Source organism: Camelina sativa, chromosome 12 (assembly GCF_000633955.1).
Source record: "Camelina sativa cultivar DH55 chromosome 12, Cs, whole genome shotgun sequence".
Classification (NCBI taxonomy): Eukaryota; Viridiplantae; Streptophyta; class Magnoliopsida; order Brassicales; family Brassicaceae; genus Camelina; species Camelina sativa.
The window spans coordinates 3,177,039-3,203,804 of NC_025696.1; the positions used below are offsets into that span (position 1 = coordinate 3,177,039).

The 26,766-nt window shown below is 35.0% G+C and overlaps 5 protein-coding genes, 1 long non-coding RNA gene and 1 other non-coding gene across 10 annotated transcripts; 4 read left to right on the forward strand and 3 right to left on the reverse strand.

Moving 5' to 3' along the window:
• LOC104729832 lies at positions 106-2,331 on the forward strand. Of its 2 annotated transcripts, none has more exons than XM_010448851.2 (10): positions 106-303; positions 533-616; positions 803-877; positions 966-1,008; positions 1,095-1,152; positions 1,248-1,403; positions 1,490-1,552; positions 1,646-1,740; positions 1,816-1,912; positions 2,018-2,331. In XM_010448851.2, exons 1-10 carry the CDS (start codon positions 219-221, stop codon positions 2,267-2,269), a joined length of 1,008 nt encoding a protein of 335 aa, XP_010447153.1. In that variant the 5' UTR covers positions 106-218; the 3' UTR covers positions 2,270-2,331. The 2 variants fall into 2 exon arrangements, with proteins under 2 accessions (XP_010447153.1, XP_010447154.1); XM_010448852.2 differs by having other exon boundaries at positions 109-303; positions 1,831-1,912.
• On the reverse strand, positions 2,280-8,773 carry LOC104729831 (DEMETER-like protein 3). 3 transcript variants are annotated; one of them, XM_010448846.2, is made up of 24 exons: positions 8,668-8,773; positions 8,298-8,469; positions 7,986-8,078; positions 7,180-7,893; positions 6,949-7,092; positions 6,713-6,859; positions 6,466-6,609; positions 6,208-6,354; positions 5,767-6,072; positions 5,530-5,620; positions 5,019-5,445; positions 4,840-4,919; positions 4,672-4,756; positions 4,494-4,585; positions 4,336-4,404; positions 4,201-4,237; positions 4,028-4,110; positions 3,480-3,941; positions 3,352-3,388; positions 3,205-3,262; positions 2,992-3,128; positions 2,846-2,911; positions 2,595-2,748; positions 2,280-2,498 (listed from the first exon to the last, which is right to left on the reverse strand). In XM_010448846.2, exons 2-24 carry the CDS (start codon positions 8,449-8,451, stop codon positions 2,380-2,382), a joined length of 3,846 nt encoding a protein of 1,281 aa, XP_010447148.1. In that variant the 5' UTR covers positions 8,452-8,469; positions 8,668-8,773; the 3' UTR covers positions 2,280-2,379. The 3 variants fall into 3 exon arrangements, with proteins under 3 accessions (XP_010447148.1, XP_010447149.1, XP_010447151.1); XM_010448847.2 differs by having other exon boundaries at positions 8,673-8,768; XM_010448849.2 differs by lacking the exons at positions 6,208-6,354; positions 6,466-6,609.
• Positions 12,492-12,872, forward strand: LOC109128052. The gene is made up of 3 exons (XR_002034491.1): positions 12,492-12,546; positions 12,658-12,715; positions 12,798-12,872. It is a non-coding gene; the product is annotated as an uncharacterized LOC109128052 (long non-coding RNA).
• On the forward strand, positions 15,292-16,770 carry LOC104729833 (putative F-box protein At1g70960). The gene has a single exon (XM_019233742.1). It carries the CDS (start codon positions 15,320-15,322, stop codon positions 16,280-16,282), a length of 963 nt encoding a protein of 320 aa, XP_019089287.1. The 5' UTR covers positions 15,292-15,319; the 3' UTR covers positions 16,283-16,770.
• LOC109124437 (caffeoyl-CoA O-methyltransferase 1-like) lies at positions 17,805-19,460 on the reverse strand. Its single transcript, XM_010448855.1, has 5 exons — positions 19,266-19,460; positions 19,054-19,133; positions 18,808-18,952; positions 18,572-18,703; positions 17,805-18,312 (listed from the first exon to the last, which is right to left on the reverse strand). The coding sequence occupies exons 1-5, from the start codon at positions 19,389-19,391 to the stop codon at positions 18,019-18,021; spliced, it is 777 nt and encodes a 258-aa protein (XP_010447157.1). The 5' UTR covers positions 19,392-19,460; the 3' UTR covers positions 17,805-18,018.
• On the forward strand, positions 23,385-26,602 carry LOC104729835 (E3 ubiquitin-protein ligase MBR2-like). The gene is made up of 5 exons (XM_010448856.2): positions 23,385-25,064; positions 25,203-25,253; positions 25,495-25,593; positions 25,668-25,811; positions 26,095-26,602. Exons 1-5 carry the CDS (start codon positions 23,493-23,495, stop codon positions 26,224-26,226), a joined length of 1,998 nt encoding a protein of 665 aa, XP_010447158.1. The 5' UTR covers positions 23,385-23,492; the 3' UTR covers positions 26,227-26,602.
• TRNAR-UCU lies at positions 26,691-26,763 on the reverse strand. Its single transcript has one exon. It is a non-coding gene; the product is annotated as a tRNA-Arg (tRNA).

Sequence of the window (26,766 nt, forward strand, 5' to 3'; positions counted from 1 at the left end):
AGAGAGAGCTTCTTAGCCCATTTAAGGCCCATCACTCTCTTTTTTTTTGTTTTTTTTTTCTAGACACGATTCTCATCAGACAGAATCAATGGCTATGTTTTGCTCTCCGGCTAAAAGCTGAATTTTACTAATTACAGTTTTTGACACGCGCACTGCTATGTGTGAGGTTGAGGAAGCAGAGTGAAGAGAAACAAAGAAAGATAGAGAGATAAGGAGCAATGGCTTCGCTTTCGCTGCACATAACTCCTTGCATTACTCGCCCTTTACGCCATATCAGAGCTAGAGTCTCCTGTTGCTCTTCTGGTAATTTCGATTTTTTTCTCAAAATTTTTATGGAAATTGAATGTGAGATATTGTTGATTGTTTGATGGGCTTAAACCCGAGAGAGTGCTTGAGCTTATTATCTCTTTCTGTGTAGTGTAGAAACCATCTTTTGTAGGAAAATGCAGTGACTATCTTTATAATTATGCTTAGTGGTGGAGAGACAACAACACATAAGGATTGACTTAAAAAGGTTAGATTTTTCGTGCAGGGCATGTATCATTTATCAAAGATGTAGCTGCCACTGAACCTCCAGTGCATCTTCAGCACTTACTCAAAGTGCTTCAAACAAGAGGTTAATATCAATCTCAATTTTGTTCCTATCTAGGTCCAAGCTTATGTGTGTTTGGGATATAGAACAGTTTATGCAAGTTCTGGCTACTAATTCCCTATTAGTGATATTTATTGAGTACTCTGGCTTTGTAATATTGGAAAAGGGAAACTTATGGATCTTAGAATCTCTCTTGTTTTCGTTCTGCAGGTGAAACAATCATATCTCCTGGAGCTAAGCAGGGTCTCATACCTCTTGCTATTCCGCTTTCGAAGAATTCTTCAGGTAAGACCACACAATTGATCGAATTCATTTGCTTTCTTTTCAGGAGCTTTTGTTTAATCTTGTGTTTTCTGGTTTCTTGTCTAAGTAGGCTCTATTACTGCACTTCTGAGATGGCCTACTGCTCCTCCAGGGTAAGAAGATTTGGATCATTCTTGGTAACTGTTGCAGTGGTATATAAGTATATGATGGTATATTAACTTTTTGTATCTGAGAATAGAATGGATATGCCAGTTGTGGAAGTTTGGAGGAGTGGAGTCCGGCTTATAGCTAGAAATGTAATGACGTTTCATTAGCTTATCCTTTTTTTAGAGGACTTATGTCACTTGTTTTTGTTACCAAGAAGCAATTTTTAACAGTTTCTGATATTCAGGTAGATGAGTATATTCACCGGATTCTGGTTGAAGAAGATGCAAAAGATTTGACAGAACTTTATCGTGCTTCAGCAGAGGCAGGTGAAAAACTTTACAAAAAGGGTGCTTTTGCTGAATCTCAAATTGACAATCTCAATGTCTACGTCTTGAAGAAGGTAAGACTTTATAAAACCATTACTACAGATCAAATGTGTTCTGTACACCACAAATATACAATATTTATGTTTTTGGTAATGTATAGGTTGGACTATTTCCAGATTTGTTGGAACAAAAAGTATTACGGCATTTCGATGAAGGAGATCATGTAAGAATCTATTATAGCATATAATATCACATTCTCCATTGATGAATCACCCTTTTTGTTAAACTTTTAAAGGACTTCTTTTGTCCCTGCAAGGTTTCAGCTATGGTAACAGGAGAATTTTACACAAAGAAAGACCTCTTTCCAGGATTTGGACGACCTTTTGTATATTATGCAAACATACTGCAGAAGTTCGTAAACAAATACATACTTATATTATTTATCTATTTATTATCTTCGTAGAGAGAGATAGCCACATGTTTTAGGATTCTTATTTGCAGGGTAGGAAGGAATTCAGAAGCAAAAGATGCGGCTAGAGTAGCATTGAAATCACCTTGGTGGACATTAGGATGTCCTTATAAGGCATGTCAAAAGAATATTTCTTGTACTTCTTTTTTTGGTTGGTTGTGTTAAGTTTTAAAGCATAGAAAAGCATTTTCATAGTCATGACAGCTTGAAAACATGCAGGACGTTGCTAGTATTGCGCAATGGGAAGATGAGCAGATTGAATTCATAAGGGAGAAAGTGAGTGATGAAGGTCGCCTTGAGGATTTGACGAAAGGCAAAGCTCCAGTCCAAGTCGCGTTAGATGTTGCAGCTTTTCTCTTGGATTTGGCTTCTATTGAAGGAACTTGGTCTGAATCCTTGAACCAAATTGCTAAATGTTATAAAGAGGCTGGACTACACCATATTTCTAATTTCGTTTTGTACACAGAATGAAACCAAATCATATGAAAAACCATTTGTTTTTTTTAATCATAAAAGCTTCTTTTGTCATTCAATTTAAAAAGTTAGCAAAACTAGACTAAAAAGAAAAACAAACTAAACTATTATATATCATCGTCATGCATGTATTTTGCCCCTCTCCCAACAGGTGGAGTGTGTAGTCTTCGGACAAGTTCTTTTGGCATTCGCTCCTTTCGATCAAATGCTCTCATACATAAATACCCTACACATAATTATCATCACCACACAACATTATTGCACAATTATGTTTAATTTAAGAATTCAACAACTATTTTTAATTTCAAAATATGTTTGTTACCTGTCCAAAAGCAAAGTTGAATCCGTCTTGTGTCTAAAAGTCGAAAAATAGATGATACCGACGAACCACAGTACATGGCACGTTTTTCTAGTCCGTCACACCACTCTCTAGGAAACACAACGGGTTCTAAACTTGTCTCATGATCTGCAAAAACCTGAGAAAAAAAAAAGATATCCTTATATTTTCTTTCTAATTGCTCATTAAAAGAATTATTTTACAAAAATTTTATGAACAAAGAGAAAACCACTTGCCTCATTAGTTTGGAAATATGTTCCATTGAGTGGGAAACCCCCTCGCATTGCAGTTCTACATGGAATCTATTCAGTTGCATTCATCCATGTCATGTGAGTATCAAGTAAACAACGTTAGAAAAAGCTAAAATGTAAATTCTACTTACCAAAATTGTTCCACAAAAAGTGTTAGAGCTTTGTTCACGTATACTCCAACAATACGAACAAGTCTTTCTCTTGCATAATTCTGATCCGTCAGAGTCACACTTTTTTTTTGGTTGAGTGAACGAGTTTGACGTTTCACCTAAAAATATCCGAGAAAAACTTAGTTTTATGTTTATGTGAACAATGATAAATTATGTTTGTACTTTGTACCGTACCTGGTTGCCAAATCGCAAGAAGGTAGGGACTCGGATCATCAAGTTCTCTTCTCTCAAACTATATAATATGTGTAACAATAAAAACATTACCGCATAAATTATACAAGATAGTTGCATTTTTTTGTAGTTAAGAGCAAATACACTTACATCATCGAGAAGCTTATGATTGTCAGGAAGCACATATCTGCAAAAAAAGAAAATTACATATTACCACACTATTCTCACAATATGCATCAAAATATGATAAAGATGTGTAAAGCCATAAAGATACTTACACCACATGCTCAGTTCTTAGTCGACCATAATACTTAATTTTTCGGGGTGGTTTGATTGGAATGCATGCATTTTCAGGGGTGAGAAGTACTATAGCTTTTGATATTTCTTCAACAGAACTGCTCAATATCTTTCCACCTTCTACAAGTGCATCCTCTACATTTTTCTTCAATGCATCCAAGTCAATATCAATTTCAGGAATTCTAGCATATCGCTGATAAGTATTTCTCCATGGAAAATCTTCAATGTCTCCTAACTCGGGAATCTCCGGTCTTGGAGAAGAAGGAAACTCAACCAATGGCTTACAACATATATGTTGCTCGCTACATCTGGGAGAAGCACATTCCTCTATCAGATTTATATTTGATGTCATGTTAACGTCAACATCTTGAGAACATGCATGTTTAAAAGTATCAGGCTCATCATGCGTCTTCTCTGCTGGACCTTCGAGAAGATTCTTAGAACTGAACAAAAGATAGTGAATTTAACAATTTAGTTTATATAATCTAGGTGAACCAAAATAAGGAAAAAATCAATAAACAATGTGTACCTGACATATGCACTTGCAAAATATTTGCATTCGGACTTCATTGGACACGCATTACAGTTAGGAAGAGCCTTTGTGCAGAAAACCTATAATTGATAAAATCTAATTGAAAGAGTATTGTTTTTGATTGATTCATAATTAATTAACGTCATATAAAGGTTTTATTTTGTATGTACCTTTCCAAATGTTATCATCTGATAATGTAGTTCATATCTGTAAAAACAATTTAGCATGAAATTAAGCAATATATATTCATATGGTATTACAAATAATTGGCTTGTTGAGAAAAAAAGAAAAGCATTTGAACTTACAGAGTTTCTTGAGGAAGTTTACATAGTCGTGGCCAAAGGTATTGTTGAATCGAATCCATTGAAGGGTACCTGAAACAAGGGTGATTTTATAGGTGATAGTTGTTAGTAAATTACCATATACTATTTTAAAAAAAATCAAATTGATGAGAAAACAGAACTGGGATAGTTGATGCATTTGAATTCCATCTGGTAAAGGTTCAAGAGGAACCCAACCAAGTCTAACTGCTATACGACCAACATTTGTGTCAACCTATACACATCAAAAGCAGAAGGTTTTGATGAGTAAGCAAAAATAAGTAAACTTCAAGTGAAAAAGCTATCAAAATCTTATTATACCGGAAATGCAGAATGTTTAATTCCTAACAGTCGTACACATTCAGCACTCTTTAGTCCTATCCCTTCAATATCCAATAGATATCTCCTGATAAAAAAAAAAATACAAAATGTTAATGATGCTTGCAAATAATGATATCAATAGAAACATAAAAACTAACATAAACATACTTCACTAGATCTGGTGGAGCATCTCGGAGCCATTCAAGATCAATAGTTCCATTTTGTCTAACTTCATCTCTGAGAAATTTCTAGAGAAAATTATACAAAAAATAGATGAAAGAAATATTAGTCTTAATCTTTAAAATAATGAATTCACAAAGTTATTGAATTTTGTTTGCTTTTCTTACCAAAATTCTTCCTGAAAGAATCTGGAATTGCCCTCGTTGTCTGATGATGTCTTCGAAAACTTTTTCGCCAGATAATCTCACATCATTCCAATTCACAGTGTCCATATGCATTTTGTGTCGAGATCTTTCTTTTGTGTACGTCCTTCTAATAGTCTCCCAATCAACAGTCGCATCTTCCATAATACCGGTTTTTTTGTTTTTCCTTTTTGCAGTTTTCTCATGTTCTTCTACCTCTGGTATTGAATCCTTAGATAAGGTGATGAACTGAGAATTCTTAGCATCATCATCGTTTCCTATATGAGTTGGTTCTTGGTCATCAAGAATTGAGTCATTAACATCTTCAGGTTCCTCAATGTAGTATGCTAGAGGATCTAAACATTCTCTTGCATTCGCGGGAAAATTTGCAGCCACACTCATGAAAGCGTTGCTGTAAAAAAATATTGTAATTAAAGCAGACATATGTTATCTCAACTGGTTTTCCAAATTTCTTAGCAGTTTAACTCGAAGTTACCTTGAAAGGTAGTCAGAAACATTTTGTGTCAAGAAAACTCCAACCACTGAGTCAACAACCGAGCCTTTCCACTGCTTAAACTTTCTATCGCCTGTAGAATAATAATTGATAACATCATGAGAGGAAATCATTTCAATAACATTTTGATGATAACAATGTACTTTACATAGTCACTTAAACTTGAATTCTTTATAGATTGTATTTACACTCATAAGCTCATTCTAACAATAACAATACCTTGTAGAAGATGCATCCGACTAATGAAAAGATCTATAGGACCTTTGAAGTTCTCCCTTTTTTGTTCCCACCCGGCATTTGTTTGATTGTCAGCATGTGATTTATTCACCATTAAGCGATCCCACTCTTTAATGGTCTCTGTATCAAGTTTAACCTTTGCAGTAACAAGTTTTTTGCCAGATTCGATCAACGTTGTTGTTACCCTTTTGTTGATATTTAATCTCCTCATTTCTTTGATTAACTTAGCAATATCCTTAGTTTTTTCTCGTCTTACGGGTACATCACTAGCAGATCTCATGAGTGTGTCTACAAAAAATACACAATTGACCAAATATATATGACACTAACGAAAAAGTATATCAAATGAATGTATGATAAAAAATCTGTTTAAGCAATCTCTCACAAAAAAAAAAAAAAAATAGAAAAAGAAAACTTGAATACCTTCAATGTGCAAAGGAACATCTGCCAAGGATGGGAGACCGTGATCTTTCTGATAAGTCATTTGTTGGATTAAATTCCTAACGATGTTCTTAGTCATTTTTTTGCTTTTCTTTGGGACTACACAACTAACTTGTCTCATGGGTGAGTCTGCCAAAAAAAAAACACAATGACATAGTAGAAAAACCAAAAAGTTAGCTTATGTGTATACATGATGAAATTTTGTAACCTTTCTGAAAAACAAAAGAAACAATTAGTTACCTTTAATCTGCAAAGGAACTTCTGATATAGGTGAAACGTCATTATCTTTTTGATGATTTCTTTGTTGGATTAGCGGCTCAACAATATCTTTAGTTCTGTTATTGAATGCAGAATCCATCTTTAATGCTACATTACTAGTCGTGTCTGTACATAAACAGATGATAAATTATATACTATAGTATAACTAAAGTTATAATAATCATAAACAATCTCCAATTTTAAAGGTAAAACAAAAAGAAATGACTACCTTCAATGTGCAAAGGAACATCTGCTAAGGATGAGAGACCGTGATCTTTCTGATAACTCCTTTGTTTGATTTTTTTCCCAACGATGTTCTTAGTACTTTTTTTGCTTTTCTTTGGGACTACACAACTAACTTGTCTCATGGGTGAGTCTGCCAAAAAAGAAAAAAGTTAGCTTAAGTGTATATATACGTGATGGAATTTTGTAACATTTCTGAAAAATAAAAGAAACTATAGTCACCTTTAATCTGCAAAGGAACTTCTGATATAGGTGAAAAGTCATTATCATTTTGATGATTCCTTTGTTGGATTAACGGCTCAACAATATCTTTAGTTCTGTTATTGAATGCATAATCCATCTTTGGTGCTACATAACTAGTCTTGTCTGTATGTAGTATAAGTATAACTAAAGTTATAATAAGCATATATAAGCAATCTCTAATTTTAAAGGCAAACAAAGAGAAATGATTACCTTCAATGTGCAAAGAAACATCTGCTCGAGATAAGAGCCTGCCAACTAAAGGTAGGGTCTCCTCTTGCTCTTGCAGTTCAAGAGACAAAGCAATTCTAAACCATCTCACCACGTTTTTCCTACGGTTAGACCTTACTGATTGCTTTTTCCAAATAGGTAGAGGAAATGAGTAGGGAGATATCAAACAGTGGAAATCAGATCTACGAGCTGGAGTCATCCTCTTTCTCCCCTTTGGAAAAGTTGGTCCACAAATTCTGTCGAGCTCAAGACAACTAAGATGATTAAAATTCAAACTTCGAGCCACATTTCTTTTTTTAGGCTTCTTCTCAGTTTTACTTCTACTTTGCTGCTTTTGTGGAGTTGGAGGCTCGGCTATAATAACTTCATCATCTTCACTGGCGTTGTTGTTGTTGTTGTTGTTGTCTTTTTTCAAAGCTCGAGCCACATTTCTTTTAGTCTTCTCAGTTTTACTTCTAGTTTGCTTTTGTGGAGTTGGAGGCTCGGGTATAATAACAACTTCATCATCTTCACTGGCATTGTTGTTGTCCTTTTTCTTGCCTTTCTTCTTGGATATAGTTCTGAGTCGAGTAGTGGTGGGATTCCTTGGTTTTTTCCCTTCTTCCATGATCCGAGGTCTATGATACCTCATCTTTTTTGGGGTCTCTTTTGAATTATTTCTCTTTCTTTTTCCAGTAACATGTTGTGAATCATCACCTTTCACCATAAAAGTGTACAAATAAATAAGATATATATGATGAACCAACCATACGATGTGTATTCTAGAGATGAATTCAAAAAGAATTTACCTTGAAAAATATCTGACTCATGACACTTTCTTTGACGCTCTTCATCTGAATTCTTCTTCTTCTCCTCTTTTTGGTCAGTGCTTTGTGAATTATCTTATTACAGTCATGAAACAAATAATTATTAGTAATGCAATAAATCAACTGAAACTCTTACCTAAATTTAACTAATTTCATGTTTAGAATCTAAAAATATAATAATCATATGAAAAATTGTGTTTATCATTAAAATTTGGTCACTAATTCTTATAAACGGAAAAAAAAAAAAAAAAACACACACAAAAGAGTAATTTAGGTTTTCATAATTTGGTTTACCTTGTTGAAGCTCTTGTTTATGAGGAGGAGGAGGATCTATTTCTAGTGGAGAAATTACAGAACCAAAGATTTTCGACTTAATGGATTTTCGTCTCACATAATATTTAGTAAATAATAATTTAGGTTTTTCGGGAGTCTTTGGAACAATCTCCATCGTTTCTCTATCTCCTACCTACATCAGTAAAACCAAAAAATTCAAAAAAAACAACAACTGTCACTATAAATTGGATTCTCAAACCGGCCGATAGCAATTTTTCATTAAAACAAAAAATTCAAAAGCAATCAAAATCGATGTTACAATGACGATGGATACAGAGAATTTCAACCAAAAAAATAGGGATTAAATTAAGTCTAAAAAAGAAAAGCTTACCTTACCAAATTAGTTATGGAGGTTTCGGGGGTGAGAAAGAGGTTTAGGGGAAGAAGAAAGAAAAAAAAAAAAAAATCTCGAGGCTTCAACAGGGGGCGACTCTGTTGGACGACGATATAGGAGGACACGTGCTGCTCACACTTTTTTCCCTTTTTTTTTTTTTTCTCTTCAATTTTTCCTTTTTGATAGTTTTTCTTCGGTTAAGATATTAATTAACCAATGCAAGTGAGTGGAACAAATTACGATCGGCGTTAGCAAAATCTTGGTTAGATAGAGTGAAATCTTTTCTGTTTTTATCTTAATTTTTGGGTAATTGTGATTTTAGCAATTAAATTCTTGCTATGTATCTTTTTTAAAGAAAAAAAAAACACTAACAAATTATTTAAACTCTAACTTAACCTCAAACCAAAATTATTTAAATGTTATTCTTCTCGGGGTACATAAATATTCTATCAAATAAGTGATATTTTTCAATTAATAAATAACTAACTTGTATGTAACAAATTATCCACTGAAGTTTGTATGCAGCATTTATCGCCACAAAATTAAAAAAAAAAAAATATATATATATATATATATATATAAATTTAACGAATTTTATGGCCAATTTACTAATAAATTCAGTATTTTGTGGTGTGATTTGTTGCTATTATTATTAGAAAAATGTGACAACGAGTGAGGTATTGGGAATCTCAGGATTTATATCAAGGTTGCAAAATTACAAACAGAACCAAATACATTACATCTAAAAGACTTTAATCACACCAAAAAACTAATGCAGCAAAGTATTCTTGTTCAAGATTTTTGGTCTTCAGCTAAGTTTCTTCCCTTTCCTTTGACAAATGGAAATCGAAAGTATCTAATATAATAAAGTAGGGTTACACCCTCTAAGAAGCTCCCTCCACCTGACACGTGTCACCCTCTAAATCCTTTTTTTTTTTTAACCTTCCCGATATATCTTATGCATTTGTTAATGGGCTGTAACTGGGTTTGTTAATGGGCTGTAACTGGGTTAATGCCATACAAATATTATGACGGAATCTCGGAGTAGTCTTCTCCTCTTCCCCATCTCTCTCTCTTCCCCACTCCTCCATGCGTATCTGTTCATCTCCGGCAGATCCCCGTTGCCGATCTCCTCAATTCCTCTCTTTTTCTAATCAAATTTCTTCATTTCCTATTTGAAAGTGCGATATTAATATTTAGAATTACAGGGTTGTGTGGATCTTTCTTTAATGGCGTCAACTGATATACAAAGAAGCCCAAACTTCACCTTCACCTCTCCAAGTATTGATTGGCTAAGTTATGTTTTAAAATCGATTCTGGCCATACCCATTTTGATTACGCCCGTAAAATTCTGTCAAGGTTACTTCTCTGATTTGGTTATAGGGTTATTCTCATGTTTTGATTCTTTTTTGAAGGTCGGGTCATGGTCGTGGGATCCTTTTTAGTTTGAATAATTGACCATTCGTTTTAGATTTTGGGGTCTTTTTAATTTTTCTAAAACGATCATTGAGATAGAGACATAGGTCGTTTCAGCTTACTACATCGTGTCCTGTGAGAAAGATTTGTTAAGCTTAAATTGAAATGTCATCTATAGTTATCTATGTTCCGTATGTAGTTAACAGAGAAATACCTAGACCCGTTTATCGCTTCTTCTGTGTTCGCTATGTTTCTAATGATCTTCTTCCCTTTTTCTCTCAGGTTTGTGAGAACCAAACTGCGTCTGGCTGGGAAAATTTTGGCATTACTCCTCAACAGCTTTCTCATAATGTTGACAATGAATCACTACAACAAGCAGCAATATGGACCGTGTAGGTTTTCTCTCATGAGATGTGCTTATATGTGTATGATTTGTTTTTAAAAATCTGACTTCTTTAGCTTACTTTGGTATGTTTTTTTTTTGTGTTGGAACCACCCTCAATGATTGTCAAATTTGATGAGCTACGTACTACCAGAGGAAGGTATGCACTCATCTCATTCCATAGACCAAAAACAAACTGAGGTTTGTCAGTGACTCTTTAGTGTTGATCTGTTATTTTCTTCTTCTCTTCTTCTTCTTCAGGGAGGTTTCTTTGGAATGTTGGCTTTAGGAGTTTCAGGTTATGGCCCTGATGAAGTTATAAATTTTATTAAACTTGCAGGAGAGGTCCATTAGAATCTCAAATGTATTTAGCGTCTCTATTAATTTACTGGGCACTACTTATTGCTGTTTCCTCCCATTTAACTGCAGGTTGCTTGGACTCGCTGGATAGAACTATTTCTTTACTGCAGGCCAGGTTGGTAAACTATTAAATTTGAAATGTCCTTAGGGTTTCCTCCCACTAAAACTAAGTCTACCCTGATTTTATGCCTCTCCTTAATGGTTAAATGGCCTAACCACCGTGACTCCCTAATTACCTTCCTAAGCTCTATCAAATTACTATTTTCCTGCCATAAAAGGTAATTCAACCCTGATTATATGCCTTTACTTAATGGTTAAATCGCCTAACCGCTGTGTTTTCCTAATTACCTTCCTGATTATTTGCCTTCCCTTAATTGTGCGATCCGTTACAATTTCACCATAACTTACTAATTACTACCCTGATTTAAAGCCTTACCTTTTTACATATATATTTGATTTCATCCCTCATGAAAATTAAAACCCAAACAACCCTTCCTCCGACCTAAAAAAACACAAATGTCTTCCAAAGATCCTCCTTCAGATAGCCCTATTTTCTCCTATCTCAAGCTCGATGAAATTACCGAGTCTATAGACACACCAACCATCCTCATCCGTCTACTCCATTTCTAGGATGCCCGTGATTTTAAACGCAACAATCTTCTTCTTAGTGTCGAGTATCTTCTTTTGGATGAGGAGATACAGCTTTTATTCTTCCTGATTCCAAATTTGGAACATTTTAATCGTTATATTTATTTCTAATAAACACTTACACTTACAAAATGTCCTTTGGTAGGGTTCCTGTCATAAGACGTGCTTATATATGTATGATTATTTTTTTAAAATCTCTCTTCTTTAGCCAACTTTGGTATGCATGTTTTTTTTTTTGTTGCATCAGCCTCAATGATTGTCAAATTTGACCAGATACGTACTACCGGAGAAAGGCATCAGTGGACATGATGATGACTTGCTAGAGCGCAAGACCATTTATGGTTTCTGGTATGGAGACCAACATTTGTTTTTTTGTTATGTGTTTCTTAGGTTTTCCCTGTCTCACTTTCTCATAATGAGTGGGAGAATGATTTGTATGTTTTCTCTCCTTCAGCTGGGAATGAATTTTGAGACAACCAGGTCGCAGGTCTTCTATCCTTTATGCTTTTCCATTTAATTCAGAGAAGAAACGAGGTGGTGTTGCTGTTAAAAAAACGGTAAATATCTGCTTCTTCCCCAGTCCATCGTGTGTGTTAGTTCAATTTCATGTTTGATTTTGTTTTTTTCATTATAATTAGAGAATAATTTGATAAAACGTACACTGACTCACTCAGTGTCTCTTCTCTTTTCGTCTTCTAATTGATGAATTGGGGTTTCCACGGGCGCTTCTTATTCGAACGAGCAAGTTAAGGTATACAAATCCTAGGGTTTATTTTTTAATGTTAAGGTAAGACATCTTCTCTTGTCTTGTCTTTGTCTTCTAACTCAGGCGGATTTTGGTGCCCGGTGAGGATCGGAGGACGTTGGTTGTTTTGTTTCCGTAGTTGGTGTCTCTTCTTCGGGTTTGACTGACGGCCAAGTACAGGTTTTAAAAATTCTAGGGTTCTTTTTTTTCAGGGTTTCTCTTTAAAGTTGTTGTTTGATTCAGACTTGTAAAATTAACTAATATGGTTTTAATCTAATTATGTATATGTTGTGCAGGTCGGGTTGAAGAATGAAGACTGACTAAGGTAAGTTAACTCTGCTCTCCTCTCTTTGTTCTTTTTTACTTGGATTTTTGAGATTTACCAAGTTATACTACTAACCCTGCTTCTAATGTTGTTTTCTCTTTCTCGTTTCAGCTGATTTGATGGTTGCTGCAGTAGCACTTGGGATAACAAAAACAGAGGTTTGTCACAGGTAATTTTTCACTTAATATATGAGATTTTCCTTTTCGATAATGACTCTTAGTGTTGTTCTGATGCTTTCTTCTCCTCTGCAGCTGTCCGTGACTACAGACTGTCTCTCCAACCTCAAAACTTGAATGGAGGAAGCATTGCATTTCCAGTGGTTCTTATCACAGGTAATTTTAAGTTTTTTCACTTTATATGTAAATTTAATATAATGACTCTTTAGTGTGGATCTGATACTTTCTTCTCATCTGCAGCTGCTGTCAGTGACTACAAACAGTCTAACTTGAATGATGAAAAGAGAAACATACATCTGGAGTTATAGAATTGTGAGATAATGAGATCTGCCACCACTATTTTCCTTTGCTGCTTAGGTTTTCCCTATTCACTTTCTCATATTGCCTGTTGGATTTTCTTTCTCGACAACTTTGTGGGTATGACATTGTTTCTTTCTCTATTATATTCAGATGGATGAATTGGCATTCTTCGCTCCTAGAATGTTGGCTTTAGGAGCTTCAGGTTATGGCCCTGATGAAGGGTTAAAAGTTTATTTAACTTGCAGGAGAGGTACATTAGAATCTCAAATGTATGTAGCGTCTCAGTAAATTTTTTNGCCTGTTGGATTTTCTTTCTCGACAACTTTGTGGGTATGACATTGTTTCTTTCTCTATTATATTCAGATGGATGAATTGGCATTCTTCGCTCCTAGAATGTTGGCTTTAGGAGCTTCAGGTTATGGCCCTAATGAAGGTTAAAAGTTTATTTAACTTGCAGGAGAGGTACATTAGAATCTCAAATGTATGTAGCGTCTCAGTAAATTTTCTGTTGTGAACACTCAATTCTTACCAAAACAATCGCTAAAATATTTGCTTCCCAACATAAAATATCCCAAACCCCTCTACTAATTACTATACGAACATAAGTTAGCAGTTTCGAAATTTGAATTTCATATCAAAATAAATAAATACTCGAAACCATGATTCCCTCCTACGTCCGTTAAATAAAATATTTACTTCAACCCCTAATTTTTAGCTACCAAACTTATTTACGTCAACACCTATATTGCATTTTCAGTTCTTACATCATACTTACTTCCTTACTTCCTTACTTCCTTTTTCTAAATCTCTTATTATTTCAATTTTCTTAGAAATTTAACATTTGCAGATACTATGATTCCCAAGAAAATCTATACGTAAGTATTTGACCATACAATTTTATTAAATTTAATAAATAAATGTTTTCTGATATTACATGGTTAAAAGTTTATGTGTATTTTATCTTGGAACATATAAAATCAACTACTTTTAATAAGAAATTTAATATAAATAACTATATTTAAATAATATAAAAAACTAATATATTAATATAACCCACGCAATGCGTGGGATTTTTCCTAGTATCACATACAAACTACTCATCTATGTCCCTTTTTATCTTCCCTTTCCTTGTGACTTTATTAAATTCAATAAATAATTATGCAATTATTAGTTATTGAATTTCGATATTTCTATTGTCGTTAATGCTAAATAATAATGTTGACTCTTCGACTAATAGTCTAATACTATAATCTTATTGGGTTTGTTTGTTTCAGTGTCTATTGTACTAAATAACAATTTTTGTTCTATTCGAGATGTAACGTTGCGTTAGTGACATTTCCATACTCTGTTTTTTTGGCCATAAGAGCTTTTTGATGGAATAAAATTATAAAAGTTTGTAGTTATTCAACATTTGGATTAAGCTTTATAGTATAAGGCTTTCTGAAAATAAATTATTTTAAAATCACCCTTGTAAAATATTTTGATATTTCTTACCCAATAATGAAGAAAAATAAATAACAGATTTTCAATAATGTTAATTTTTTCAAAATTTCGCTTTTATCCGGGCGAGTTGATTTCTTAGTAATAATAATAACATTGCATCATTTTATTCAATTTTAAATCTTAACATGAATCATAACATTTCTCAACGAGTAGCCGGATTTAAAATGAAGAATTTTAATCTGCCTTTTTACAATTGTGTACAAGAATTAAAGTGAAAACTTGAAAACCTTTTAAAAAGTTAAAACGTCTTTTCTATATTTTAGACTGATTTGTGGATTGATGAGTAGATATGTACGATGAAAGAAAACCTTTCAAGACATGCTTAACACCAAAACATCTCTTGTTAATTTAGTCATTAAAATGAGTAAGTTTTGAGTTGTGACAACATTTAGTTTTCTTGCAATTGTGTACAAAACAAATTAAAGTGAAAACCTCTTTTTTTTAAAGATACCTTGAATATTAATGTTTTGACGTGCGATTCAATTGTATTCAAAGAACTAAACTACTAAAATTGTGTAGGATGAAAGAAACTCTTTAAAAATCATGCTTGGTATCCAATAATCTATATTCTAATTAGCTAATAATTTTAGTAAATCTTTAACGTGTGTAACTACTGATACTTCTCGTTGAACTAAAAGTTAAACTTAATCAACAAGTTAAACTAAAGTCACCCTCTCACAACGTTGGTAACAAAGCCTTGATCATAATCATTCATCTATAAATACATCACATACATATGTGTTTTTCGTCACCAAAGACATTTTAATTATCATTAGAGAGAAGAAGAGAGAAAAATGGAGAATGTTCAAAACAAAAGAAGAGCAATGGCTGTGATTGAGACAAGTTTCGAAGCACTTCCTTTAGAGATACAAACGGAGATACTGTCACGTTTGCCTCTGAAAACCTTGGCAAAATGCATCTGCACCTCAAAGAAATGGGCGTCTCTTATCCGCACAAAAGAATTCACAAATCTTTTCTTGAGCCGATCGACAACAAAGCCTCGATTGCTATTTGCGGTCTATCAAGATCAAATAACCAAGAGTGAGGTGTTGTTTCAGTCTGTTTATCAAGATGAGGAACCATTGTTGTCTTCTGGTCTGCAACAAGTGCTTCTTTCTCCAGACCCAGGATACGTGGCTTCTTCACCCGTCCGAGGTTTAATCTGTCTTCGTTTAAAAACAAAGTTTATGATTTTCAACCCGGGTACGAACAAGGGTCAGGATTTAACTGAGATCCCAGTGCCAAAAGAAAGCACACCCCTAATGTTTTTCTTCGGATACGATGAACTCAAAGATGTGTACAAGGTGTTATGCATAGCAGAAGTGACCAAGGAAGAACAACATATTTTCACGATAGGAACGAACGAAGCAGATTGGAGACGGATCACATGTGAGCATCAACATTCTCCAACTCCTACTGCACAAGGTCTATGTAAAGAAGGAGTTTTGTACTATCGAGCTAGGTCCAGTACTGGCAGAGGTCTGGTAATGATGTTCAACATGAGGTCTGAAGGGTTTAGTGTCACTGAGTTACCTGAGGACATGAACATTGAGAATGGTTGGGATGTGTCGCATTGCAGAGGTGATCTTGGTTGGGAACTGGTGAATTACAATGGTGATCTTGCCTTAGTGGATGACTCTCAATTTTCACGTGAAGTTGTGTACGAGTGGAATTGGAAAAAAGTCTTTCACATATGGGTTAGAAATGAAGCCGCAGGAACCTGGTCAAAGAACCACATTGAGATCCTTCTTTTTTAAAAAATATTTGATGAGCCTACGCCGTATTTTTTCAGAGGTACCACCAGAACAGGAAAACTTGTTTTCTCAATGAAGCACTATTTGCGATATAATTATGGCAAAAGCCCACTCTGTGTTTTCTATTACGATCCAAAGGCAAAAGATCTCACAAAATATATTTTTCAAGGAGTAAAGATGGGTCATTGTCTTCGATGCTACTTGGATCATGTTGATACTCCTATGCTTATTTGAAGGAGCACATGAGTTGGTGGTCGTCCATTGGACTATTGAAGTATCCGAAACTGGTTTGTTTAATGCTAAATAATAATGTTAGTCTCTCGACTAATAATACTATATCTTATGGGGATTGTTCGTTTTCGTGTCTATTATCGTTTGATCTTCATTTATGCTAAATAAATAATATATGTCTATTTCATATGTAAACGCTACGATAGTGGCGTTTCTTTAACTCTGTTTCTCTGGCCGCGGGAGCTTTTTCATAAAATAAAAGTTTGTTATTCAACATTTGTGTTTAGCCTTATTACATACATACATATATATTTTCATTTGTAAGCTATGTAGACAAATGAATTGACCAGAAAACACGCAGAGAAAACTGTGTCCATAAGGTTCCTTTTTTTTATATATATATATATCTTTGTTTAACAAGTTTTACCTTTTTCAATTTTTAAAACGATAAATGATATAGATCACTCAAACTATTTTAATTATTTATGTTATTTAGAATTCTAAATAATATAAACCAAATCCTTCTGATTTTAACCGGTGACATGAATTTATAATTTAACACTAACAAACATAGTCTTAACTTTTAAAATACATATATATATATATATATTAATTATTTTATACTATAATTGAAAATAATAATATATACCAATTTTTAATCGATAACATGAATATATAATTTAACACCAAGATTGAATAATCTCTTGACTTTAAAAAACTTTTAAATTCTTGTGTTTGTTTGTAAAAAAATTCTTATTTTCTTTATCCAAATAATTATAACTCTTGAAAGTAATTGTTGTTCCATTAAATATATGATAGCTTTATTTTCCTCTTTTTCTAGTCTTTTACAAATATTTAGACAATTATTATATGTTATGATAGAAATACCTAATTTTTTTATTGATGTAATCTTTATTCATATTTTACTTCGATATTTTTATTTTTGTAATTTTTCATTTTGTTTTTAGTGTATATCTTAGTTTAAGGTATTGTAAATTATTATCTTTAATAATAATAAAATATTATAAAAAATGAGTGAATTAATTGATGTATTAACTTTAGATTTTATGTTCATTTGATGATTGAAAATAAGAAGTTATGTATCCCAAGGAGAAGAGAAAAAAGCCAACTTTATGTATACAGATTACAAAATCTTTTTAGTAAACCTAATGATAATTTCATATGTAGTCGATTACTTTCATCAACTTATGTTAGATTGTTGTTGCAAAACAATATGTTTTAGATCTTTAGACGTTGTACCTTTAAGAGAAAAACAAAAAAAAAAACAACCATAAAAAAAGAAAAAGTAGGTACATTATTATTTCTTTGTTCAGAAGAAAGCAAAACAAGGACGACAATGGAGACAATATATTGCTTAACAAATACATAAAACGTCCATTTTAGAGGGTTGGTGAGAAAATACGTTTGAAAAAGTAATAGAACAAGGAAAGGTAACAATCCACTGCGGACAAGCTTCAGAATATGGAGGAGTTACTCAAAGTCCAAAATCAACTAATCCGACGGCAGATAGTGATTCCATCACCAACAGGGAGCATACAGATCTCAATCCGAGGGTCAGCAGCGAGAGCCTTGTTGAGCTCAAGAACAAAGTCTCTGTAGTAACGAACGTACTTCCTCATTGGTGCATCAGCAGGAGCCACAACCGAACCGTTCCACAGAGTGTTGTCGTAGCCAATGACTCCTCCAACTTTCACAAGGTCGATCAGACGTTTATGGTAGTTGATGTAGTTATCCTTGTCAGCATCCACAAATATAAAGTCATATGTTCCATGGTTCTTCTCCTGCACCAACCCACACACAATCATTATTGTTAGGTTACTCCCTTTATATTTATTTTCTTATATTCTTCCCTTAATATCTATTTATTTTTCTTATATTTAAAAAGGAAACAAATTTGTAATATACAGATATTCCCAGCAAAGTATAGTAAAAAATCAACCTCATTATAAATATCTAATTTTTCTTTATAACATTATCTTCACTTTTTTTTGGAAACGTTTAAATTGCTAGTTAAATTATGTCAGAAAGAAGAATGCTTACGTCAGCTACGATTTCATCAAGAACTGGAAGAGCAGGGCCTTCCCTGAAGTCGATCTTGTGAGCAACACCGGCTTTCTCAATGATCGGTAAACCCAATTCGTAGTTCTCTCTGTTAACGTCCATAGCAAGAATCTGAGGATAAAACAGAGATGAAAATATTCAATACCAGTTTCGCCTAAAAATGAAACAGAGGAGGGATCGGATGAGAAGATGTATATATATATATATATATTTACTTTGCCGTCTTCAGGGAGAGCAAGAGCGGTGGCGAGAAGAGAGTAACCAGTGTAAACACCGATCTCCATTGTGTTCTTGGCGTTAACGAGCTTGATGAGCATGTTCAAGAACTGCCCTTCATCTGCTGATGTTGTCATTATGTTCCTGTTTTGTATTTATATATTCCATTGAGAATTTTCAGAACTTCGATCTTGATTTTAAAAACGTAATCGAAACAGAGTAATATGGGTATTAGGAAAACGAACCAGGGATGTTTTGCTGTCACTTCCCTGAGTTCCTTCATTGATTCTGGTTCCCTTGGATACACACTTGTCTCCAATATATACTGCATGTGTTTTTTTTTTATAATTTAGATTAGGTTGTTGGATTGAATCAAAACGATCAGAATTTTGGATTAGTTGTTGGATTTAATCAAAACGATCAGAATTTTGGATGAAATCATTTGAGAAGAAGAAACCTGGTAGAGATCGTCGCTCTGTAAGAGACTCTTGTGACCAACTTCTTGGTGTCTGAGATTCTGAGATTGCTTCTGATCTTCTCCATTCGTAGATGTCTTGTTGGCTTCTGTTGTTGTCGTTGCCATTTCTCTCTTCTCTGTTCTTTTCTTCTTCGGTTGAGATTGATGAGTGCTTTTTGCTTGGTGAGTCACACAGATGGCATGAAAGGTTTATATAAAGAGAAAAATAATAAAACCGGATCGAACCGGATTTGTTATTTCTGGTAAAACCCGGTCCGGGGTTGGTGAAAAACTCTCCTAACACGCTATTGGTCAGTCGCTGTCTTTTGGTGGGTCCCATCCACTTTGGGGCTTTCAGTTCAGACACACTTTAGGGGTAGTATTGTAATAATGCCTCCGCCGGGCAAATCAAATTGAGACCAAAGTGCTTATGTTTTTGTGGTGTTTTTAATTTCTAAGGAAAACGTGTGTGTTGTGTATATTACAAGTGAACTTTTATTTATTAGTTAGCGGTTGATGTATACTGTCAAATTTTGTTATCATGTATTTACTCCTCTAGATATTATTCTGAACTTAGGCGATTACAAAAGAGTGTGACGTAATGAGAAATCACACTTGTTATATATGAGGGCCAGGGCCATGAGGCGTATATTAAGTTATTTTAAAGTGAAAGTAGGTATTTTCTGTAATATAAAGAAAAAGAAGAAAAAGGGGAGACTTGGTGAGTAGGATATAGAAGACCGAGGCGAAGGGAATAAAAAGTGGATTCAACCACTCTGCTTCGGTGTTCAAGTGTCTTTGTGGTAGGTGAATATTTTGGTGGACGACTTCCTTACTAATCATCCTTAATTTCTTTCGTACAACCAAAAAAGAAAGAAAAAAAAAGAAAATACAAGAAAATATTGCTTGTTGATTCCTCAGAGAGAATGAAAAATTGATATTTGTTAAAACATTTCATTTGAGGACAATGTGAAATTTTTTTGGAGCAAGTTTTCAAAAGCATGGAGCTAGGTATGAATGAGGAGTTGACCTCCATTTGTAAAAAAAATATCATAATGCATGTGCTTATTTAACGTATACATTTGAACATATTGTATTTGAAAAAAAAACACTAGATAATTTTATGGAAATGGGCGGCGAATATATATATTTTTGTGTGAAGATGCGATCCAATTCACATATAAATGGTGATTATAAATAAAATAGTATCCTCTATGATATTATATGGAGTTGAAGACTTAATATGTGCGTGGGATGGGCCGTATGTATTATCAACAGACCGTAGCATTAATTCATATCCTATATGTGGGAATCACAAATTGTTTTACAAATGCTTGTTGGCTAGTGTGACCAATATCATGAGGTATTAAATAATGTACTCGTAAGTTACATCTCATGTGGGTATTCACTATTCAGCAACCGCCTATGTAGTATTGGTAGATACGTAGATAGACATAAAACAATGAAGTTTGTGGCCTCGTCGTCCCTACCGTTATCTTGACTTGTTGTTACCCAAACCACATTTAATCCCCAAACTATACAATTTATTTTCTTACATTGGGATTGGATTTGATGAAAACTTGTAACACCGGAGGCATCACAAAAGAGGTAAAGGTCAAAGCCATATGGGTCAACATAACTGAGCTACGTGTAACATAAATAGTAAATACCAATCTAGAACGAACCCACCTTTGGGATAGTGGGGCTACTACATACGGTACTAATATTTGTGAATTTGGAACTAATGGTTGATATCTTTCTCTCCTTTGACCCTGCCACCCTGGTATTGCAAGTTCGAAGAATAAATAAACTTGCACCATCCCATCTTCATTTTGCCAGCACTAGTCCTTCATGTTGGGCCATAGCCCATTTTGTAATTTTCATCAAATTTTATTTTCTTTTTGTTAGTGTTGTCATCCCTAAAAAAAAGACTATGTTTTTATAACAAACAACAACAACAACTTAAGCAAATTTTAATTATTTTAGATAATACGATTCCGGAGAAAGAGATTGTTCAAATTCACCATTGTTAACAACAAGTCGAGGGAGACTTACTATGAACTGAAAACTTTCTTGGTAACCAAAAGCAAAAATGAATGAGACAAGACAACCCACCGGCAAGGCTACAAAACAAAGTGGGTATGGTTGAGTTGTGTATTTTTTTGTAAAGCTTAATTAAATGATGGGACACGTTTATAATTTCCATTAGTTAAAATGGAATTATACTTACAGGGAAGGGGGCTTTTTAGAGTTTAGAGGGTATCTGTTGGACTTTAATAGCCCAAAAACAGAATACAAGTCAAGCGAATATGGGTTCCACAAAACTGCATGAGAGCTACGTGTAACACAACTCTTTTCATAACATACGATTTCCACGTCTCAATTAAACCCTTTTTAATAAAATAAAAAATACTTTATATAGTAATCAAACGTCTTTAATTTTTTTAAACGGTCCAATTTCACATTTATTACAAACCCCGTGAGGATATAGAGAAAAAAAAATCTTATACTAAAAAATAAAATAATGTCTCGAATCTAATAGTAGGATTACCAAACTTGTTATAATGTAATTAAACAAAAGATTATTATTAATTGTATGATATGTTAACCAAAATTTAATTACTAACATGAAAAATGTTGTAAGAGATAGAGATAGAGAGAGATATCATCACATGTATCTATAGTCTATTCCTCTTGTCATCCCCTCTCATCCACCACTGCTTCTTCTTAATAATAATAATAATAATAACATCCAATTTCATCTCTTTCCTTTATGCTCTTTTCATTCTTCATTCTCTCGGAGATTTTTTCTTTTTTTTTTTTTTTTGATTTCTGGGTAAAATTAAAGAGAGCAAGAAGAGACTGAGATGTTCAAGAACAACCACATCTTTGATTATTCATAAATAAAACGCCTTTGATTTTTTTCTTTCCAAAAACTCTAAGCTTAGAGGAGATCTTTGATTTGGGATTTTGCAGGTACTCAATTTCTTCAATTCTATGTTTTTTTTTTGTTCTTGTTGTTGTCTATCATACGACGATCGGTCTTGGATTGATTTCAATTTTGGATCGTCTTCGTGTTTGTTTTGTGTGTGGAGATGGTTGTGTTGATTCGTCGCTATAGCTGCGGATCGGGATTATCTTATTTTAGGGTTTCTTTCTTACAATTACAACTTTGATTTTTTAGTGTAAAGCTGTCTTCTTTGTTGTGATGAATGATGAATTAATCAGAATGTGCAATTCTTGGTTATAAAAATACAGTCTTGACTAAAATTGTGACGAATCTTCAACAATTGGCTTGTCTACAGTATGTGTTTGAAGATTTTTGTTGTTTGTTTTAGTATCTGTAGCTACATTCTCTATATTCCTATCTTTCAACAAGCTTTTGAGATAATGTTGCAAGGACTTATGTTAATAATGAAGTTTGTTAGACTCAAAAGATTCTACTTCTGAGTTGCTTAACAGCTAAAGTCATGATTTTGCAGATGCTTTAGTTGTTTGTTTCAGAAATATGATTGGATTTTTCAATACTGATGGTTTACTCTCTCAAGTTTCAGAGTTTATCTTCTTGGAGCAACATAATACGGATGCTACATTTTGGAGCCGCAGCTAAATAAGAGGCTGACCCTTTGGTAAACCGGGAATATGTGTTCCCGTCATGTTTTATCATTACAAACTCTCATCAATGGATTTGTTTACTCAATTTTTGTTTCTGTTGCTTTGTTTTTGTGTGGCTTTAGGTTTCCTCAAGAACTTTATAGTTTATCACTGCTTTTTTGTCCTGGAGAGTTGTTGTGTTCTGGTCAGAGGTATTTATAAATCCAATGCAAGGGCCACGAAGCACTGGCGATTCATCTACTGGAATTAATTACGCAGATGGAGATACCAATGTAGAGACTACTTCGAATAGTATGCTGGATCCAGTGGATGTTCAGTTTCCAAACAATGCTACTGGGTCTGGACGTTCAACTTACCCAAGCTCTAGCTCGCATGTTGTTCAAAATCATAACTGGTGGAGTTTTGGTGAATCCAGCTCTAGATTGGGGCCTTCTGATCAGGTCAATTCCATTGGTTCAAAGACAGATCGTCAGCTTCCCTCAGAGGGANAATTTTTGTTTCTGTTGCTTTGTTTTTGTGTGGCTTTAGGTTTCCTCAAGAACTTTATAGTTTATCACTGCTTTTTTGTCCTGGAGAGTTGTTGTGTTCTGGTCAGAGGTATTTATAAATCCAATGCAAGGGCCACGAAGCACTGGCGATTCATCTACTGGAATTAATTACGCAGATGGAGATACCAATGTAGAGACTACTTCGAATAGTATGCTGGATCCAGTGGATGTTCAGTTTCCAAACAATGCTACTGGGTCTGGACGTTCAACTTACCCAAGCTCTAGCTCGCATGTTGTTCAAAATCATAACTGGTGGAGTTTTGGTGAATCCAGCTCTAGATTGGGGCCTTCTGATCAGGTCAATTCCATTGGTTCAAAGACAGATCGTCAGCTTCCCTCAGAGGGATATGGATTTGAGGAAGGGCAATCAGGTTCAAATGGTATGTTGTTGCCTGGAGGATCCTTCTTGCGTGGATCAAGCTCTAGTAATATGTTAGGGCATGTAAATCTGGGCAAGGACATGGAAATAAATGGTAGTGGTCTGCCGACTTCAGGGGTAGTTATCCGCCATAATAACGGTGAGAGTTCATTGGGAAGCTCAAGTCAAACCGCAGAGGAGAGAAGTAGTGGTCCAGGTTCTTCGTTGGGTGGCCTAGGTTCATCCTGCAAAAGAAAAGCTCTCGAAGGAGCTCCTAGCCATTCGTTTCCTAGTGAAAGTCATGGTTGCCTTTTTCAAACTGAGAATGGGGCTTGGAATGAGGGTCTTACTCGGTATGATGCTTCAAGTAGCTTAAGTTTGTCTATGCCCTCGCAAAATTCTCCGAATGTTACTAATCAGTCTGGTCTGCCCGAACCAATATTTGGAATGGGTCGTGGAAGAGCAGAAAGTGCTTTTCCTTCTACAAGAAGCACTGAAACCGCATCTAGACCAGGCAGGCGGTTAAATCCCAGGCAGCCGCAGGAGTCAGTAGCATTCAGCTTCTCACAGTCTGCTAGTTCTGTGCGTCAGCAACAGCAGTTACCAGCAACTTCTCCTTTTGTTGACCCTACGGATGCAAGAACAATACTAGTTACAGGTAGCTCAAGCAGTGGTGATGGTCAGCCAAGTATGATACACCTTCCTGCATTGACCAGAAATATACACCAATTTGCTTGGAATGGTTCTTCGAGTTCAAGAACAAACAATATGCCTGAAGAGGGATTTGGACCACCATGGGACGCGCCAAGAAACAACTCAGAGCAGCCAGTCTTTTCTACACCTGCAACTGAAACGAGAAATCCAGTGCAGGATCAGTTTCATTTTAGTTTCGCTCGTGGAAACGCTAGTACATCTGGAGATTCTCCCTTTGTTCCTCGAGCAGGATCGAGTTCAGGGATCCATGGTTTGCAGCCGAATCCCACATGGGTTTCTCCTCATAATCAATCAAGGATGTCAGAAGTTGCTCCGTGGTCTTTATTTCCTAATACTGAATCTGAATCGGCTACACATGGTGCTTCTCTTCCATTACTACCCACAGGGCCTTCTGTTTCTTCAACCGAAGCTGCTACGCCATCTGGATCTAGTAGTCGGAGTCATCGCTCTCGACAAAGAAGATCAGGAATGTTACTGGAAAGGCAAAATGATCATCTCCATTTGCGCCACTTGGGAAGAAACTTAGCTGCTGATAACGATGGAAGGAACCGGCTGATTTCCGAGGTCTGTATTATCTTTCATTGTTTCACATTATCCTTCCTTCAGTGGCACAATTTTGCTAAGTATGGCATTTGTCTCATCGAAAGTCATATTTACTGATTTTTCGTGATGTCAGTTTAATACTCTCTTGTTTATGAACAGATACGGCAAGTGTTGAGTGCCATGCGAAGAGGGGAGAATTTACGGTTTGAGGTATGATTTTGTATCACAACTGATTTCAATCAATCTTTTCTAATATCAGTTAATCACATTGCACTTTCTGTCTTCAAGTGTTAGTTTTAGATTTTCAGTATGCTGAGATATGTGATCTCTGTCGACATCTAAGTTGTGTGCCATCTTTAGATTTGGCTTTTGTATAAACGAAATGCGTTGCAAGGTCCGTTGCACTTGGCATTTCATCTTGAATCATGATTTTCATCTGGTGATCTGATAGGATTATATGGTATTTGATCCACTGATCTACCATGGTATGGCCGAGATGCATGATAGGCATCGGGATATGCGCCTTGACGTTGACAACATGTCGTATGAGGTGTGTGTTTCATTTTTGTTTTTCCATTTTATCACAATGTACCCATCTTTGCCAACGTCTGTTTGGTAATGTAGGAGCTATTGGCACTTGGGGAACGCATAGGAGATGTGAGCACCGGGCTAAGCGAAGAGGTGATTCTTAAAGCAATGAAACAGCACAAACATACATCTTCCGCTGCAGAATCCCACCAGGACATGGAACCTTGCTGTGTCTGTCAGGTATTATGACCTGAAATGACTCTTATGGCTGTTTGCTTGCAACAAATTAATTTGTTTATATTATAGTAGATGAGGTGCAGTAAGGCAAACCAAAACAGGAGTTATGTATTATTATCTCATTGGTAGATGCATGTATGATATGACTGTATAGCGTTTTCTTTTGACATTGCACTAGACCGTCCATATGTGTAAGATGGGTTTAATCTTTATCTTTCCCATTTTTGTGCTGATACTCAGCTTTGACTCATAAGCTGATGTGTGAACCTTGATGTCTTTTTGACAGGAAGAGTATGCAGAAGGTGATGATCTTGGAACCCTGGCATGTGGTCATGAATTCCACACTGCCTGCGTCAAGCAATGGCTCATGCTCAAGAATCTCTGCCCAATTTGTAAGACTGTGGCTTTATCTACATAAAAGCACGGGTCCTTCATCCTCGCCCTCTTTCCCTGTCTCCTCCGAACCCATTGTGATCCTTCAAATGGAAGAAAAATGAGAAGGAGAGACCGCGAAGAGCTTCTGTTCTGTCTTACCCGCATTGTCATTAAGAGAGAGAGAGTTGCAACAAGGAAGGTCGTGTGATGAATGATCCCTCTGTGTGTGTGGAAGCATCATGTTGGATTATATAGGAGAAGAGAATAATAACTGTCATTTAACTCAATCTTCTGAATTATTGGATAATGATAAGTCATTGTTTATTGTCTGTCTCAACTGGAATCTCAGGGTACCATTAAAGATTCTGTATTTGAGTTTCATTTGCTCTTAGCTTTAAGTATGATTTGTTGTTTCGTTACCTTTTGGTGGGTTGTACTAAAAATAAATTAGATGGATTTTTTTGTTAAAAAAAAAGAAAAGGGAAAAAATGGTTGTTAAAAAATTAACACGCTCGGTGGGGATCGAACCCACAATCGTCTGATTAGAAGTCAGACGCCTTATCCATTGGGCCACGAGCGCCTT

Coding starts and splice junctions, on each gene's coding strand:
- LOC104729833 (XM_019233742.1), top strand. CDS start 15,320: ATGGAGAATGTTCAAAACAAAAGAAGAGCAATGGCTGTGATTGAGACA.
- LOC109124437 (XM_010448855.1), bottom strand. CDS start 19,391: ATGGCAACGACAACAACAGAAGCCAACAAGACATCTACGAATGGAGAA. Junction 18,953..19,053: donor GTGACAGCAAAACATCCCTG/GTTCGTTTTCCT, acceptor AATACAAAACAG/GAACATAATGACAACATCAG. Junction 18,704..18,807: donor CTCTCCCTGAAGACGGCAAA/GTAAATATATAT, acceptor TTTTATCCTCAG/ATTCTTGCTATGGACGTTAA.
- LOC104729831 (XM_010448846.2), bottom strand. CDS start 8,451: ATGGAGATTGTTCCAAAGACTCCCGAAAAACCTAAATTATTATTTACT. Junction 5,621..5,766: donor TCGGATGCATCTTCTACAAG/GTATTGTTATTG, acceptor ATTATTCTACAG/GCGATAGAAAGTTTAAGCAG. Junction 4,920..5,018: donor TTCTTTCAGGAAGAATTTTG/GTAAGAAAAGCA, acceptor AATTTTCTCTAG/AAATTTCTCAGAGATGAAGT.
- LOC104729835 (XM_010448856.2), top strand. CDS start 23,493: ATGCAAGGGCCACGAAGCACTGGCGATTCATCTACTGGAATTAATTAC. Junction 25,065..25,202: donor GGAACCGGCTGATTTCCGAG/GTCTGTATTATC, acceptor GTTTATGAACAG/ATACGGCAAGTGTTGAGTGC. Junction 25,254..25,494: donor GGGAGAATTTACGGTTTGAG/GTATGATTTTGT, acceptor GTGATCTGATAG/GATTATATGGTATTTGATCC.
- LOC104729832 (XM_010448851.2), top strand. CDS start 219: ATGGCTTCGCTTTCGCTGCACATAACTCCTTGCATTACTCGCCCTTTA. Junction 304..532: donor AGTCTCCTGTTGCTCTTCTG/GTAATTTCGATT, acceptor TTTTTCGTGCAG/GGCATGTATCATTTATCAAA. Junction 1,404..1,489: donor ATGTCTACGTCTTGAAGAAG/GTAAGACTTTAT, acceptor GGTAATGTATAG/GTTGGACTATTTCCAGATTT.